The sequence below is a fragment of the Megalobrama amblycephala genome, linkage group LG12 (genome assembly GCF_018812025.1).
Source record: "Megalobrama amblycephala isolate DHTTF-2021 linkage group LG12, ASM1881202v1, whole genome shotgun sequence".
In the NCBI taxonomy this organism is placed as follows: Eukaryota; Metazoa; Chordata; class Actinopteri; order Cypriniformes; family Xenocyprididae; genus Megalobrama; species Megalobrama amblycephala.
The window spans coordinates 33,039,468-33,055,703 of NC_063055.1; the positions used below are offsets into that span (position 1 = coordinate 33,039,468).

The 16,236-nt window shown below is 38.7% G+C and overlaps 1 protein-coding gene across 7 annotated transcripts in view; it reads left to right on the forward strand.

Moving 5' to 3' along the window:
• The first annotated feature begins 4,905 nt into the window (after positions 1-4,905).
• Positions 4,906-16,236, forward strand: part of prdm16 (PR domain containing 16) — a 254,827-nt gene continuing 243,496 nt past the window's right edge. For all 7 annotated transcript variants that reach the window (XM_048210729.1, XM_048210730.1, XM_048210732.1 and 4 more), the window contains exon 1: positions 4,906-5,025. In XM_048210729.1, coding sequence (XP_048066686.1) covers positions 4,989-5,025 — 37 coding nt within the window. In that variant the 5' untranslated portion in view covers positions 4,906-4,988. The remainder of the gene's footprint in view (positions 5,026-16,236) is intronic.

Genomic DNA, 16,236 nt, shown 5'->3' on the forward strand with positions numbered 1-16,236 from the left:
TTTCTGCACGGGGTAATTTTCTTTGCTTGCCTCGGGCGATCCTCACATGTGCGTTTCCATGAAGTCTCCAGACTCCGTCTCTTTTCATCTGCAGGGATGACAACAATAACAACGACAACAACGAAATTTACCTTTCCGAGACGGGATTTTGACAGGAAAAGCACTTAACGCAATTTTTTTTTCCAGCGCAATTAATCACAAGCGGTTATGAAGATGCGTAATGAAAGCGGGCGACTCATTGCAGTATAATTAATGTAACATGCCTTATGCCGCTTATTCAAGACTTGTGGCTTATACACGTATCACATATGCATGGGGTTGTGCTCAGTATTACAGCTGTTGTTAAATTAAAGCACTGTTATAATGCAAACAAAATCATTGTAGCCTAATATTTAATTTGACTCTATAAAACAGCACGGCAGTGACAGGCATGAAAATGCTGATTTTGATCATTATTGAGCGGAATAAAAAATTTGGAGTTTATAAGCGCTTATCAATTTTACAAACAAATCTTTTTTTCTTTTTTTAACAGTAAATTATTGTGTTAGGTTATGTATTTATATTAGATGTGTGCATTATGGAAAATGTGTTTGTAGGTCATGTTGTGTTTGTAGGTTATGTTGTCGATTCTGAGATAATTTCTTTGAAGGTTATGTATGCATTAGGTTATATTGTATGTTTAGATCCTGTTTGTAGGTTGTGTGTGCATTAAGTAGCCCGTGGCGCCCGTAGTCCTTCTCTTTGAACGAGGGACAACGGAGGAAAAAAGTCTGTCTAGGATTAGTGGTCAGATTTCCTATTTCCCATACACTCTCAAGGTCTTGAACCCAATTAATGGCTAATAATTACCCAGGGAACTTAACTGTAGTTGCTCTCGCGGTTTCATTAGCTGTGGAGCGCCTTATGTTATAAGGGCACAGGCGTGTCACCAATTCAAATGCGCGCGATGGAATGTATTAGCCTACTACATCACTACACACACACACTAATAGCCTATATATTTAATAGTCAGGTTTGTACTTAAGTTTGAATTCACTTGAAATCTGTAAAAGAGCTTTTGTAAGTGTTCGACACGCGCCTATTTGTTTTCAATTACTCTGCCTCACCTCTCCATTGTCAGAGTGTTTACGGCAACCACTATTGCCTTCTTTGATAATGTTTTGTTACTACAGCCATTGAGTACCTTTGCCAATTTTCTGATTTCACTCTCTCTCACTCTCGCACACACACTCTCTAGGACTGTGTGTGTGTGTGTTCGTGTGCAGTGGAGAGAGAGAGAGAGAGAGAGAGAGAGAGAGAGAGAGAGGGAACTTGCCTGAAGCCCCGTCATCATGAAGTTGTGTTTACTTTGCCATTACATCCACTGTATTAGCATGTAAAGATCAGAGCACAGCCGTAGTTGTCGCAACAAGTGGGTTTTTTCCCCGTGTATTCCGACTGTGGCCACTGCTGGGTGGATATCATTTCACATATTGAGTGTGGTGAGATCCTATCAGTGCGTAACACATAAGCCGAGCCCTTTCCTACCATGAATAAAGATTTGGTTTCATTTGCTTTCGACGAACGTATAGCAATAACAACAGAGACTTATCTTGGCCATCTAATTCTAATCAGTTTTATTTATAACAGTTAAATATTATTATTATTAATAGTATTTAATTTTTTTACTTGTTGGTATTTACACTATTGTTTAGCTGGCTATTAATAGGAGTTATAATTTTTGCTCAAATAAATAAATGGTAAAATCAAACAATGTGTGCCGATTAATGACGGTATAAATTGTTGCAGTCTGTTGTACCCATAAGCAACCACACAAATAAAATCAACAATAAAAATAAATAATGAACAATAAAAACAACTTCATTATTTGTTAAAAAATGTTATTTTATTGTAATTATATTGTATTAAAACACTTTACAATTAGAATTCATTGGACCGAACACAGTGACGACGACAAAATGGCGCCTTATACATTTTATTTAGTGAGCTTAATAAAATACACTTACAACTGTAGACATACTCAAACATATATAATGGGTTAATATATTTTAAATTACAGGGATTTATGTGATTGATTGTTTGTGATACTCAGTTGACAAACCTCTTGAATTCTGCTCTTAATTAATTAAGATCACACAAACTCTGTCATTGACATCAGTTCTCAGTGTGGATGTTCTGAGGCCTGGTTTGCAGAACACCTCTCTTCCGGGGTCTGGGCCAGCATCCCTCCCTTCCTGTGCTAAACCACAGGAAAATGGCAACAATCTGGAAAGAAAATAGTCCAAATGCGTAGTTACATAGCCGTCACGTTTCCAGGAGCTTGTAAAAAGGCAGACGTTTAAATGACGCAGAAAACTATTCCCCAATGAGCTAGTGATGAGGAGCAACACTTTTCTTTACAAGTGTAATTACAGTTAAATGCCTTTACAAAGGTGTTGCTCCGTATATGAAAAAAGCCCAGCCCCAATGCGTGAGAGAGATTTTCATTTGAATTGTTGTGTAAGGAACGGACGAATGGACGAACTTGTATATATATATACTATATCTCAAGTCATCTTTGCTCGCTCTAAAATAAAACAACAGTTAAATTATAGGCTAAATCATATGAAGATTAATAATTCAACAATATCAAATTTTTAATAGCTTACCCAACACCTGTACATCTTGTGGTCAAGTATAATTTATATGTAATTGAAAAAAAAAAAAAAAAAAGAAGCATTTCTTAAAGAAATAAACTCAGAATCTTTGTATCTCACATATCAAGTTTAATGGCAATACGTGTTTCGTGTCGTATCATCTGTTTTGACAAGAGAAGGTTTTACCGATAAAACGTTTAATATGGAGTCAATCAATAAACCTATAAATGTCATTCGTCAGTGGGGGCTTAGTAACAAGATCACCTCTTCCTTCAGAGCAGGTAACGGCAGGTTTATATATGTAAAAGTGTTTAAAGCATTTCGCCCTGTTAAAGCATCTAAACCTCTTTAACGCGCCAAATGCAGATGAGGCAAATAAGGTGCAAAATTATTATTTCACTTATGAATGAAATAGGCTCTGGAGTTAGTTTGCACAAAATCAAAAGGCAGCAATCCACCAGAGAAGAACATAAGGGTTATGTGCGGCCTAATATATTTATTTGATAAACATTCACAATATTTATTCACAGTATTCACAATCATATTTATTGATTTTAATACGCGAGGAGCTCGGACCTCTTCAATATCCTCATATTCATAAAAGCATAAAAGAGTAACCTATATAATGCCTATATGTCGGGAATGATATCAACGGAAAAAGACTGAAAGTTAGTGGACATGGATTACTGTTAATGGCTGCTTTAAATATCTTGAAAGACACCTGCGCGAGCCCATGTGCTCCCACGGGATCTGATGACAACACGAGATCCGTTTTTATTGAAGAATGGTCTTCTAATTACAAAGAGAAATAATAAATAAAAACTGTCAGGTTAATAGCCGTCATCTTGTACTGTGAATTCCAATACAATTAAGAAATTATAATAGGCTAATAGTTATTATTATTATTAATAATAATAGGCCTAATAATAATAATATAGAATTGTATTAGGCTAAATTTTGGCAAAAAAAAAAAAAAAAAACGGCAGCCTGTATTATATAGTTTTTAATAATGCAAAACGCAAAATAATTCAAATGTAGTTAGCAAGAAACGCTAATTTCCGACAGTACCTTTCCGCATCATACTGACTCCTGTTTTTTTGATGTCTAACAGGATCTATATTACGTCCCAATTGCAGAAAATAACTGCGGATGTTGAGCCTGCTATGCACTCCTGAGGCTTGATTCTGACAGCACGCCTACAGCCTTACAATGACCATTAAAATGCAATGATTGTGCACATGCAAACATGACTGCAGTTTGTTATAGGCTACGTACAACAAATAATTCAACAGAATCATACTTACATGAGTGTATCGGTTGCCTTGTCGTTCCCTGCTTGCTTTACCTGCACATAAACTGCCACGAATTTGTTTATACCAATACTGATGTACAAAACTTAATCTGGACCTAAGACCCAAACAAACCTCAGAGTGCATTGTTTCAAGAGAGAGTTTATATGCATACCTTCTCAGTGCGGATCCCACGCGTGCACTCATACATACAGTATTTCTACTCTTTTTACATTACACACATACACACACTCTCTCTCACGCGCGCGCTCTCTCTCTCTCACACACACACACACACATGCACGCACGCGGGAGCTCCTGGCCGTCTGGAGTCTAGCGCGCGGAGACTCGGGTGGCTCTCAATAGCAACACTGAAACTGAACACACCTTTTACCTATTTATAGAGCTCACCTAAATTAATAATGTTAATAGTTTTTATGTATATATAAATATGAGGCACTCACCAATGTTCTTAAATCTACGTCAGGTACAAAGACTTTCACAAAAAAAGTTAAAAATGAGTAATATGCCCAGAGAACATTCATATTCTATTTTTTTTTTTTGAACCAGCATGAATAATAATAATTTATTTTATGAAGAAATATGCTTAATATAAATATTTTTGTACAATATGTTCATGCTTTAAATCGTCGCTTATTATTTGAGTGCGTGAAATGTTCGCGATCACCTTGCGTTTGAGGGCTGCGACCTTGACCCCATCCAGGATTCAGTGTCCAGTGTCGTACCGAATTCCGCAGGTCCCTGAAAAATAGCACTTATTCCTCTTCAGGAGCTCAAGAAGGGGAGGTGGGGGGCGATCCGAGATGTTGCGGAGCGAGTGGAGGAGGAGGGAAAGAGATAAGTGATCTAAAGGAGACACGATAGGACAAAAAGTGATGATGATGAATACATTGGAAAGTTTTTGGCCCTGACGAGGGTGTCAGATTGAATGGCCTGTGCGCATGTGCGAAGGTGTCCAAACTGACAATGCTCGTGAGATGAAGATAGCGCTGCTGCTGCTTCTGAGCTCAAGGAGGACGCGAGGAATCTACAAGCCGACAAGATGAGATCCAAGGCGAGGGCGAGAAAACTGGCCAAAAGTAGGTCCTTATTGCGATACTTTCGCTCCTGAGCGGACGCACGGCACTTTGAACCCTTGCGCACATCACCAAAGTGTCATTTTCATTGATCAGTTCCTGCTGAGAGCGCGTCTTTGTCCGGTGCGTTTGTTTTTCAGCTCTCAATTGCATTGAAATCGCTCAAACTCTCCGTGATCCGCGCGTCCACCCTTTAGAGCAGATGCTGCCGTAGTGTGCTTGTTCACAAGTTTCGTTTGTGGTGGTGCTTTGGCTGAAATGGTCAGGAGAGCGTTTCCACGCCGTGTTGTTTCACTCTCGTGTTTTAGCGAAGTCGAGAAACCGTAGAGAATTGTTGCGCGAAAGTTAGCGAAGAGTTGTCGAAAGGGATAGTAACTTTTTTTATTGAGTGGTTCCAGGTCTTGTGAAATCATATTCCTGCTTGTTGAAATAGTGGGCGCTCTAGCACTGCTCATGGACCCCAGGACGCACAGACCGAGTGTGGAGATCTCCAGAGCTTTCTGCCTGTCCACTGGATGCCATAGAAGAAGGAATATGAAACAAAACGGACAATTCATTCCGATAATCTAAAATTAGGAGGTCGCGTTTAGGAATCCTTGTCCTTTTTGGGGTCTGTTGCGGTCCGGTGTGCTTCATCTGCGAATGACAAATCAATAATGCATATAGGCTGTATGTCGTATTGAAGAAAATAGAGTCAGCTATTTTCTGGACTCTTTCGAAGGCGAGGAAAAGTGTGTAAATCTCCTCTGGACTCTGCACGATGTCTTTGCTTATTGTTTGTTTGGCTTTCATTTGTATTCCGACTTGTTTGTAATAGGTAGGATTTCACACTCAAACTATTTTCTTACATTGAGTGCCCGTGAAACTTTTGCATGCGATTATAGCATTCAGTGCAATGTGGACAATTCATTAGAAAAGGCTTCATTATACTTAAATTAGGTAGCAATTTAATAAGTGTTATAACGAAGTCATAACGAAGTATTATGTTATGAGCTATACATATTTCTGTTTCCAGAGGAAAATGATCATTAAAAATAATTTCTTTTTAACTGAAGAACTAGTAGACTATATGAAAGTGCGCAGTTTTGAAAATGCCCGTTTTATATGTTTCAATGACGCTGCGACAATTATTAAAATATTAGGACATTTTAGTATCTGAACATAGTAAAGCTCGCGTGGGCCTGATGACCTGTTGATACTCGGTTTGTTTTGGGACAGAAATGTGGGCCTTGATATTTTGTCATGCACACTTCAAGACTTCTGTAGCACACGAGACGTGTTTTGCGATGACTTGCGAGAATCGCTATTAACAGGTCAGACTGTCGTTTTTCGTGTTTTGTTGTTGGTCATTCAAGATTAATTCGCTTTTGTGTTGGAGGTCAACTCTCCCGAGTGCTCAAACCATATATATCAGACCTTCTTTTAGTCACATTTCAAGGCATTTATTGTGTAGTTCTCTGAGAGTTGAAGGTTTCGTTTTTGTGTTGGAGGGCCTGATCTCAATTTTTAAAACACAAGCGCTCATTAAAGACTACTGATATATGGCGCATATTCTATAGTTTCCTTATTTCATCTAGAACTTATTTCATTTCGTTGCTTTGAATAGCTAACCAGTGTTCTGCTCTTCCAGATTCATATTCGACAGATTTACTTTATAACTGCATTCAATCTGTGTGTGATTTCATTGAGTTAAGATGTTTATTACGGGTTCCCGTGTTCATACAGATCATCAAACAGATATAATAGGCCTACTGTTTCAAATGTATCTGTATTCATTTTAATTTAAATGAAGAAGGGAGTATACAGAGGATATAAGAATGTGTATTGTTATTATTATAGCATAATGCATACAATTATTATTCTTGTTTTCCCACAATATATTCTCTTTGAAATATAGCTACGTCCAAACTATTTTAAAAACGCAAATAATGTAATATCAATACATTACAAAATTATTATTAGCCTATTATTATTATTAACTCAACAGTTTGCCGTCTCGTCATTACCAAAAGCAATCGCAGGTATCGCCGAGAAGCTTCTTAAATATAAGGTTTTATAAGACACCGACGGTCATTGCTTTTAATTATTTCTCATACCTCAAGTGCAATCAAATATCATCGCCATAATTGTGTTTAATTAAACGATATTATAATAGGTTAATGTGGGATCCAAGTAAGGCACAAATCACCATCTGGCGGCTGGATCATCTGCTATTACTGAACGAATCAAGTGGCCATAAACGCAGGTAGTTACAAGAGCTTGATTCATAATGTTAGGCCATTCATTCATTTTCGACGAGCGTTTAATGCTTTCAGATTTAACATTAATATTCTGTGGTTTATTTACAACTTAGTTCAAGCTTCGCCTTTGATATATTATTATTATACGACAGTTTAAGTTGAGTTTCACAGAGAAATCAGTTTGTTCTGGCGCCCAGGTATATTCGCCTGATACAGGCTCTCCCTCCCTCTCTTTCTCTGTGTAGTTTATTTGAACCATTAGTAACCGTTTTGAAATGGTAAAATCATATTTTAATTTAAATGACAGTTTAAATCCCGGGGGGGGGGGGGGGGGGGGGGGGGGGGGGGGGGGGGGTATGTGCAATTTGTGTAATATATTTTTTGGAAACAAATATGAATTATTTCGAAACCATCTACAGTTGGAGCTATGTGTCTAATCAATAATGAACTCAAACGAGGCCTGGCTCTGTCACGAAAAACAATGTTGAAGGATATTTTTTTTCTGGTTTTGAGCGACAATAAATATGCATGAATTCATTCATTAACCATTTCACACGTGTCCGACTCTGGGTGATTTTATGGGCCATCTCCCGCCATACGCGAGAGACTGTCCATGTATTTTCTTGGCGATGATTTTTCCAGGCTAGTTCATATAGACTGTATGCATACAGTAGGCTAAATGACGTCACTGAAAAAGTGTGTCGGAACACTCATAATTAATTAAAATATACAGTGAAGTGACAGTTATAAAGTGCCACAGAGATATATTGTAAAAATAAATTAATATTTATTTATTTAGCACATTCCAAACATATTTCATTTTGTAATATACTTTTTATATTACTTATTATTTATACTTTGTTTAAATCTTACAATATGTTTTCATTCAAAGGGCAAAATTCATCAAACTTTTTTGCTCTTTCACTTAAATGTGGGCTCCCCCCCCCCCCCCTTTTTTTTGCTGTTTACATTATGATGCTGTCTTTGAAGAGAAAAAAAGTTGCACATAGAAATAAAATAGCAATGAATAACAAATCAAAAAAAGTTCTTGTTGTTTTGACAGACATAATAAAATCAAGCCATAACACTGTAAAGCAACAATAGAAGCTGTGTGTGATGTCTTGCTAGAAGACACAGCCTGTCAGCACTCAAAACTGGGCTTTTACGGGCAAAATGGCTGACATTTAGCTTCAAGCTAGCTGAATGTGTATGTGCACAATATGCTTTCACACATGAGAGCTGGTGAACAGACTAATGGTGCATGAGCCATTAGAGATGTACAACTCCTCGCATGTAATCTGTGAGATGTAAGTTTGTGTTTGATAAGAAGTTCTTGTTAAAAGCCATATGAAAGTGCCAGTTAGACTGGAAGAATTGTGAGAAAATCGTTTAATGTCTGTGTGTGCAGTGCATAAGTGTGTGAGTTCATAAAACAACCACACACACACACACACACATACACACACACACTCTCTCTCTCTCACTCTCTCTCTCTCTCACACACACACACACACACACACACAGGTGAGCACGTCTTTGTTCCAATGCTGACATACTGACTGACAATAACTATAATGAAACCAGTTTAAATTTGTATTTGATAATGTTACAATCATCTTGGCATGTAATACTGTACACAGAATGCATGCGTACACATATTCGTCCTCAATGGGAGCCTGTAGGGCAGCTTTTGACCAGACTGCCCGCTTAGTTAACCCCAATCTTGAGCGAGAGGAAAGGTTGATGGGTGGCTTATGGAACGCAGGCAGAGCTGGCACTGTTTCCCGTCGAGAGCTCCTGCCCACCTGAGCTCAGCTCACTGCGTGAATCGCCCTGTGCTTCCCAAAGGTGAGGCAGCTCGATCTCAACCTTGCTCACATTTGTCACACGTCATTCATTCTACTTTAGTTTTTTTTTTTTTTTTACTGTACTGCGCTGTTATTGTTCGCTTGTGGCACCTCTTTATGACATCACAGTGACTCGTTCGTGGGAGGGCCTTTTACGCGTGTGTCTAAACACTGTTTCAGCTGTTCTCTGCCGCACTGGAACTGCACACCCTTTTTTTTCTTTTTCCTTTTTCGTTCACCCAGTTGTAGGAAAAGTCTAAGCCTATCACTTGACTATGTTTTGGCAGTCATGTGCATACCTTAAAGATGACTTTAGTGTCTTGCTGTGTTTCTTCCCAGCATAACGCAGTTTATTTGTTTCTCAAGCCTTGTTTTTAAGGGAAAAAAAAGGACATTTAAGAACAGGCCCCCATGCTGTGGAGCAGAGTAGGGTGCAGTGTGCAGTAGGGGAAAGACAGCCATTACAGAACTGTTAAAGCCATGTCTGCGAGAGAGACGTGCTTATCATGTTACAGCCCAGGCTGTCTGCAACTCCTTGGCCGTAGAAGCGGACGCACTGCTGTTTTTTTAAGGTGTTTGAGTGAATTGCAGCTCATTATTCTTTCTTGTTATGCGTGTTGTCTCGTATTTGCCATTGAACTCTACAGTAATCATTTATTTAAATTGCTGAAAATATTTGCATTGGATTTTTGTAATGAATTTTTTTAGTCTATTTGCAATTATTATATATTTTTTATTATATAATTATTATATTTATTTTATTTTAGAAATGTTTGCTTTAATTTAATACAGTAAATATACACTCATTTTTTATTTTTTATTTTACAGTGCTGGTCAAACAACCTCATATTGAAGGTTATTCATTTTAAATAACAATAATGCAATCTATAATCTTTATGACATTTATGATATAATATAATATGTGATAAATATTATAATATTTATGACAGGAACAGTTTATATATAATATTTTTCTTCAGTGGCAAGTCAGTCTTTGACAATCACAAAGTACTCAAAAAATGTAAAAGGTTTCAGGAAATGCAGGCGTAACAAGAGCAGCCTCAGTGAACTGGCATCTGTGGGAAGACATAAATAATAATCACGGCATTCTCAGAATATCCTTTTCTGAAGTAAGCATTAAGTAAACACTGATCTGGAATCAGCATCCGCTGCTCTTGTATTATGCAAACAAACACTGGTTTTAACTCTTCAGCAGGTGGGCACACCGTAAACAAGAATTGTTGGTTTAACTTAAAAAAGTAAGTTACCTGGTTGCCTTAAAATTTTAAGTTAAAATTAAAAATTTGAGTTAATACAATGAAGGCAATAAAGTTAATACAATGAAGGCAATTTAATCAATAGAAACTCAAAATATTATGTTATCTCAACCACATTAATTATCTAAGTTGATTTGACAAAAGAAAAAAATGTTGTGATAACAAATCAGGAAAATTATTTTTTACAACATCTTCTACATTGTGCGACCTCTGAAATCTCCGTTGCTGGATTTGGTCGATACTGTACAAGGAAAAAGTAGCTTTGTACACCCAACTGGGAAGGACTGTGAGAAATAATTAACCCTGCATCATGTGTTCAGGGTTGCTAATTTTAGGCCGTAAAACGTCTTGGTGTCGTAAGTGCTGCCCAGAAAGTGCCAGGAAAATTTCCATCCAACATTTTGAGGCACCCAGTTGTGCTGCGTTTTAATGGGGAGCCAATTTAATATTGTTGTGGATTGTCAACACTCTACAATATGAACAAAAGCTAGGCTCCAAATCAGCTCTCATGGGAAAAAAAAGGTACAAAAAGCTGTCATTGCGACGGTACTCTTTAAAAAGTTTCTAATATGTATCATTTAGGTACTAATATGTACACTTTTGGTACCGATATTTACCTTTGAGGTACTAATATGGACTTTTTAGGTACAAAGGTGTACCTTTTGAAAGGGTACTGCCCCAGTGACAGCTTTTGTACTTTTTTTTTCTGAGAGTGTGTGTTTATTATGTAAAAACAACAAGAGGTTATAATATGTGAGGAGTCCATTTACATGCACTGAAACTCCAAAATTTGTTTCCAATATTTGGAGGGAAATTTTCTCTAAAAACGACAAATTTTTCCTTGTTGCATGTAGCAACATAATTCTCCCTTGGAAGTGTACACATTTCCTATACAAAGCAGGCTAGGCTGGTGGTTTTGGCAACTTTTGGGATGTTTAGAGTGGCAATTCACCCCTGCAGTGAGGACACGCACACGCACGTATTCCGTAATTCCCCGCTGAAGTTCCCATGCATCCGTGCAGCTACCGTAGGCTGTTTGGCCAGACCTTGATGTTGCATCCTTTGGCGATAAGAGAGTGGATGTCATTCCCCAGCGGGCCACTCGAGCAGAGCATTACCGCTCGCCGCTCACTTTCAACTTTACTAGAGAGCACATTTTCAAAGGGCCCGGCCTCCACATTTATCTTTTGAACTCATCTTCTGTCCCTCCATCTTTTGTCATTACGGGGGAAGATGGGCAGCTCTGTCTCATTAAGATGGTATGACGTGCCGTAATGGCGGTGGTAGAGTTGTTTTGTACTTTAGAGATAGAGTGCTTAGATTTGCTTTGATAAAGACGTCTTTCATGTTCCCAAAGACCTCTGTCAGCCCATCATCATTTTTCATAATTGGACAGTCCGGTATTCTGGGATCCACTGTAATTGAAGCATCATTATCCAGTGACTTTCTCAGGGTGAGGCAGCCTATATTTGCTTAATGCTTAACTTTTCTTTGTACGCATGAGCGGGGGTGGGATCGTGCGCTGTGTACCAGATGAATGCTCTTGCTTACTGCCCCTTCAACTATTTTTGTCCATGAAAATTGGCTTAATTACGTGAATGGTTGTTTCTTTTTGCTCTGCGTCGCAACACAATTAGTCCATCTCCCTGGCTGCAATTTGTTTTCATAAAAAACGAGAGTGTTGGCACGCTGATTATGAAGCTCTTGCTCTCGAGGGAGAGGCGGCACTATTGGTGTGTTAAATTTCATTAACTACAGTGCGGCTTACTGGAAAAATATATAAAACCTCAAGCTGCCGCCATTTTCTTTAACCACTTTAAGGCCGACATCCTAAACAAATCATTACTGGCACATACACCAAACCCTGGCCACTTGCACTTTCTGCCTTTTTTTAATTTTTTTGTACAGGTGAACACTTAAACTTCATGTAAGCTTCAGGCTCATTAATCTTTATTTAATAAATTGTCATAAAATAAATGTTCTTTCATTAAGTTGTGCTTTTAAATACCTTTACACAGGACAGTATTTTACAAAAATGTATATATTTATGAAAACTATGTGCAAAATGTGTTTTTTTTTTTTTTTTTTTGTATTTTCAGAGGGTATTTGCATAATGTGGTCTTTACTGTCACCTCTCGGTTGGCTACTAGATCTAAAGCGTGTGGCATATGGGTGTTTTCTCTCTAGTCAAAAGAAGAAGAAGAAGAAAAAAAAAAAACCGAAAGCCCTCGTCAGAGTGTTAGTGAAATGCTGAGAAGGGGTTTTTAGGGAGTCAGCAAAACATTTCAAGATGGGCTATTAACTTCAATCTCGAACTGCGATTTGCCTGTCCGTGAAAGCGCAGGCTCTCTCCAGTGAGGCTCCGGTTCCAGCGTAATGATGAGGCTGTGTGTGAAAATATTGAATTGCAAAAACATCCAGTGTGTGAGCTTGTGTGAATGTGCCTTTCAGCGCAGAGCCGGCGCTAAATTCGCAGTGTCTGAGTGATGGACAACAAATGGCATTTTGTGCTGGGCAGACGCCCCATCTCTGGCAGTCAAGCTGAGGGGCCGTTATCAGCCGTGCATCTGACCCCTGGATATTTCACCGCCTCTGTCAGACATCTGACACTGCAGTCTGACGCGTCCTAACGAATGAAATGGAAACCTGAATATGGCTTTTTGTCAGTCAGAGGCAAGCATGACTTCAGTACATCAAGCGTATGAAAGTTTTGCTCAGAGCTTTGAGCTGTGAGTTGAGGAAACTATTTTATGGAGCTACATGCTTCTCATAATTTAAAATTGTTTACTTCTGAAGCCTTCAATACCAATTCGACAAAAATGTACACTATAAACCACAAATAAAACTGCTGAGCTACTGTAAAATTGCAATTGTAGTTAGTTTACTCACTACAGTTAGTTTGATAATTTACTCACCCCCATGTCATCCAAGATGTTTATGTCTTTCTTTCTTCAGTCGAAAAGAAATGAAAGGTTTTTGAGAAAAACATTCCAGGATTTTTCTCCATATAGTGGACTTCAACAGTTACCAATGGGTTGAAGGTCCAAATTGCAGTTGCAGTGCAGCTTCAAAGGTTTCTACACAATCACAGCCAACAAACAAGGGTCTTATCTAGCGAAACGATGGGTCATTTAAAAAAAATAAATAAAAGCGCAATTACGTTGGAAAGGTCACGCGTGGCGTAGGTGGAAGTACCGATCCAGTGTCTGCAAAGCGAACATGCAAAGACAAAGTCAAACGCACTTTGCAAAAAAAGGTAAAACAACGATGTTGGATGATTTTGAAATTGGAGGAGAAAATGCCCTACTGCGGTACTTTGGCCTATGTCACGCGTGACCTTTCCAACATGATTACGTAATGCGTGGCGCATCACAGAGCAGTGCAAGATGAGCATTTGTGGTACATAATTTTTTTTTTTTTTTAGAAAATGACCGATTGTTTCACTAGATAAAACCCTTATTCCTCGGCTGGGATCATGTAGAACCCTTATAAGCTGCACTGAAACTGCAGTTTGGACCTTCAACCCGTTGAACCCCAGTGAAGTCCACTATATGGAGAAAAATCTTGGAATGTTTTCCTCAAAAACCTTAATTTCTTTTTGACTGAAGAAAGAAATTTCAATTCTGAAGTGAACTAATCCTTTAAAATGACCCCATAAACGTTTGTGGAGAATAATTTAATAAAATATGTGACACCAAAGTGTAATGTAATAAAGAAAAGTTAAGGCAATACTAATGCATATTAATATTTTTGCCAGTTTTTAATCTACGTGTGTAGTTTTTATAGTGTATATATTAGGCAGCGTCAAAGTCTCAAGAGGGTGCATGCCTCTAGTTTAGGTCCATTTAGAGGCTTGTTGCTGGTTTTGGGCCCTGTGCAATAATGATAATGAGAGAAGCTGTTGAATTCTGGGAGGGTCTACAAGTTGGCCGCATGTCAGGCCCCCCTCGCCCCCACACCCTCTCGGCTATACTTCCCCCGGCCCTTTTCTCTCTGTGAACCGCATGTTGGCACCGGTGCCCCTTTTCCGACTGCTGTCCACTTCTTCAGCTCCTACCCCCTTCTCTCTCTTGTGTTTTTCTTCTTCTTTATTTCACTCGCTCTTCCTCTGCTCTGGAAGCTCCAGCGCAGGCCTTTGAAAGGATGCGGCGCTTTGTCTCGCCGATAAAAGATGCCATAGTTTCCCTTTTCCTCTCCTTTCTCCCCGTCCCTCAGCAGCTCTTGTAAAAGTGCAAATTGTCCCCTCCGAGGGGTTGTCCTCCTGGCTTCAGAAGGCCCCGATTCCAGCCTGTTAATTACGCTGAAGATTCCATCTCTGCAAAAAGAGCCGAGATTCCCACAACCACCTGGCCTTCTTTTCTTGTCGGCTTTGATGGCAGGCACCCCACCCCTCTCCTCCTCCTTCTCGTACCACACTTTTCTCTCTCTCACTCATTAATAGAGGTTTTGAATTGCTTTCTGACCCTGACAAACTGCTCTTGCTGAAAAGGAGATGAGAGCAGGAACAGGAATGAGCACTGGTGGGGGCAAAAGTGTTGATGGGATTGAAGAGAGTTGGTGCAAGTATGTAACAAGTCCGCTGCTGACTGCAAAGGTAGGGGTTGCGCAGACTAGTCAGTTAGCACTGCCACTGGTTGGATCTGTTTTGATTAGTCATAAATCTATGCATTCTTGTAGCTCAAACAGTAGAGCATGGCACTAGCAACGGCAATATCATGGGTTAAATTCCCAAAGAATACGTGAACTGATAAAACGTAGGCTATATGTTGAATGCAATCTAGGCACTTTGGGTAAAAGTGTCTGCCAAATGTGTAAATTTTAAAAGTCACATGATTTCAGTTGTGCCTGTTGTATACATGGTGACAGCAGGAGGAAAATTTAAATCAACAATTTAAAAAAATTGCAGACGCAGACAAGAACACTTTCTGTGTAAACAGACTGACTAATTTATTGCTGAACGGATTGTTTATGTTCAGTGGGAGTAAAGCAGTTTATGCAGATATTTAAAACAATATATTGACTTTTTTTTAAAAAGACACTTTTTGTCTATTCATTGATTTACTAGTCTGCCACAATAATTTAATATCTTAAAATAATGTAATATGTAATTAGTATTGAGGAGATGAATAATAAGAATATATGTATAATTTGTATAGTATTATATATACACACTAATAATGATTAATGATGTGCTAATTAAGCAAATTACTATTTTTAAACGGCTCAATTACATTTTGACAGCTCCAATAAATCAATATATTGACAAACTACTTTTTTTTTTTTTTAAGATTCATATTTTAAGTCGCTCTCAAATTCATGCGTGTTTGAAACAACATGAGTCTGAGTGAATGCTAAAAGAATTCTCATTTTGGTGTGAACTATTCCCTTAGTGAATCTCAGTTTGGACGTTTTAGGTCAACAACAGAGTGACAATCCCGAAACAAATTTGTTTTCCATTGAGTTTAATTTGCAGTGCTCTATTGAAACCCAAGCACCGATCAATATGTTCTCATCCCACTCCAGCAGTGCAGAGCTCCACGTGAAAGAGCAAGAGAGATAGAGAAAGGCAGGATTGAGAGAGATCAAGGCTTTGGAAGGTAAACAAATTGCTCTATTATACCCTCTGTGTCTATGACATTATCATGGGATGGTCTCAGGGGAGAGGCTTTCACCAGATTAAAAGCGTCTACAAAGGGAAGAGGGACGTTCCTGCACTGTACTGGCAGTGCGCCACAGTCTTCGTCCACCCGGGAGATAATCATTAACTCCCCCACACAAAGACACACGGCAGTTTGCTCGCTAGCTTGCTTCTGTTTGGCCTGCTCGGACATTCTGCAGAGGGCAGGCCAG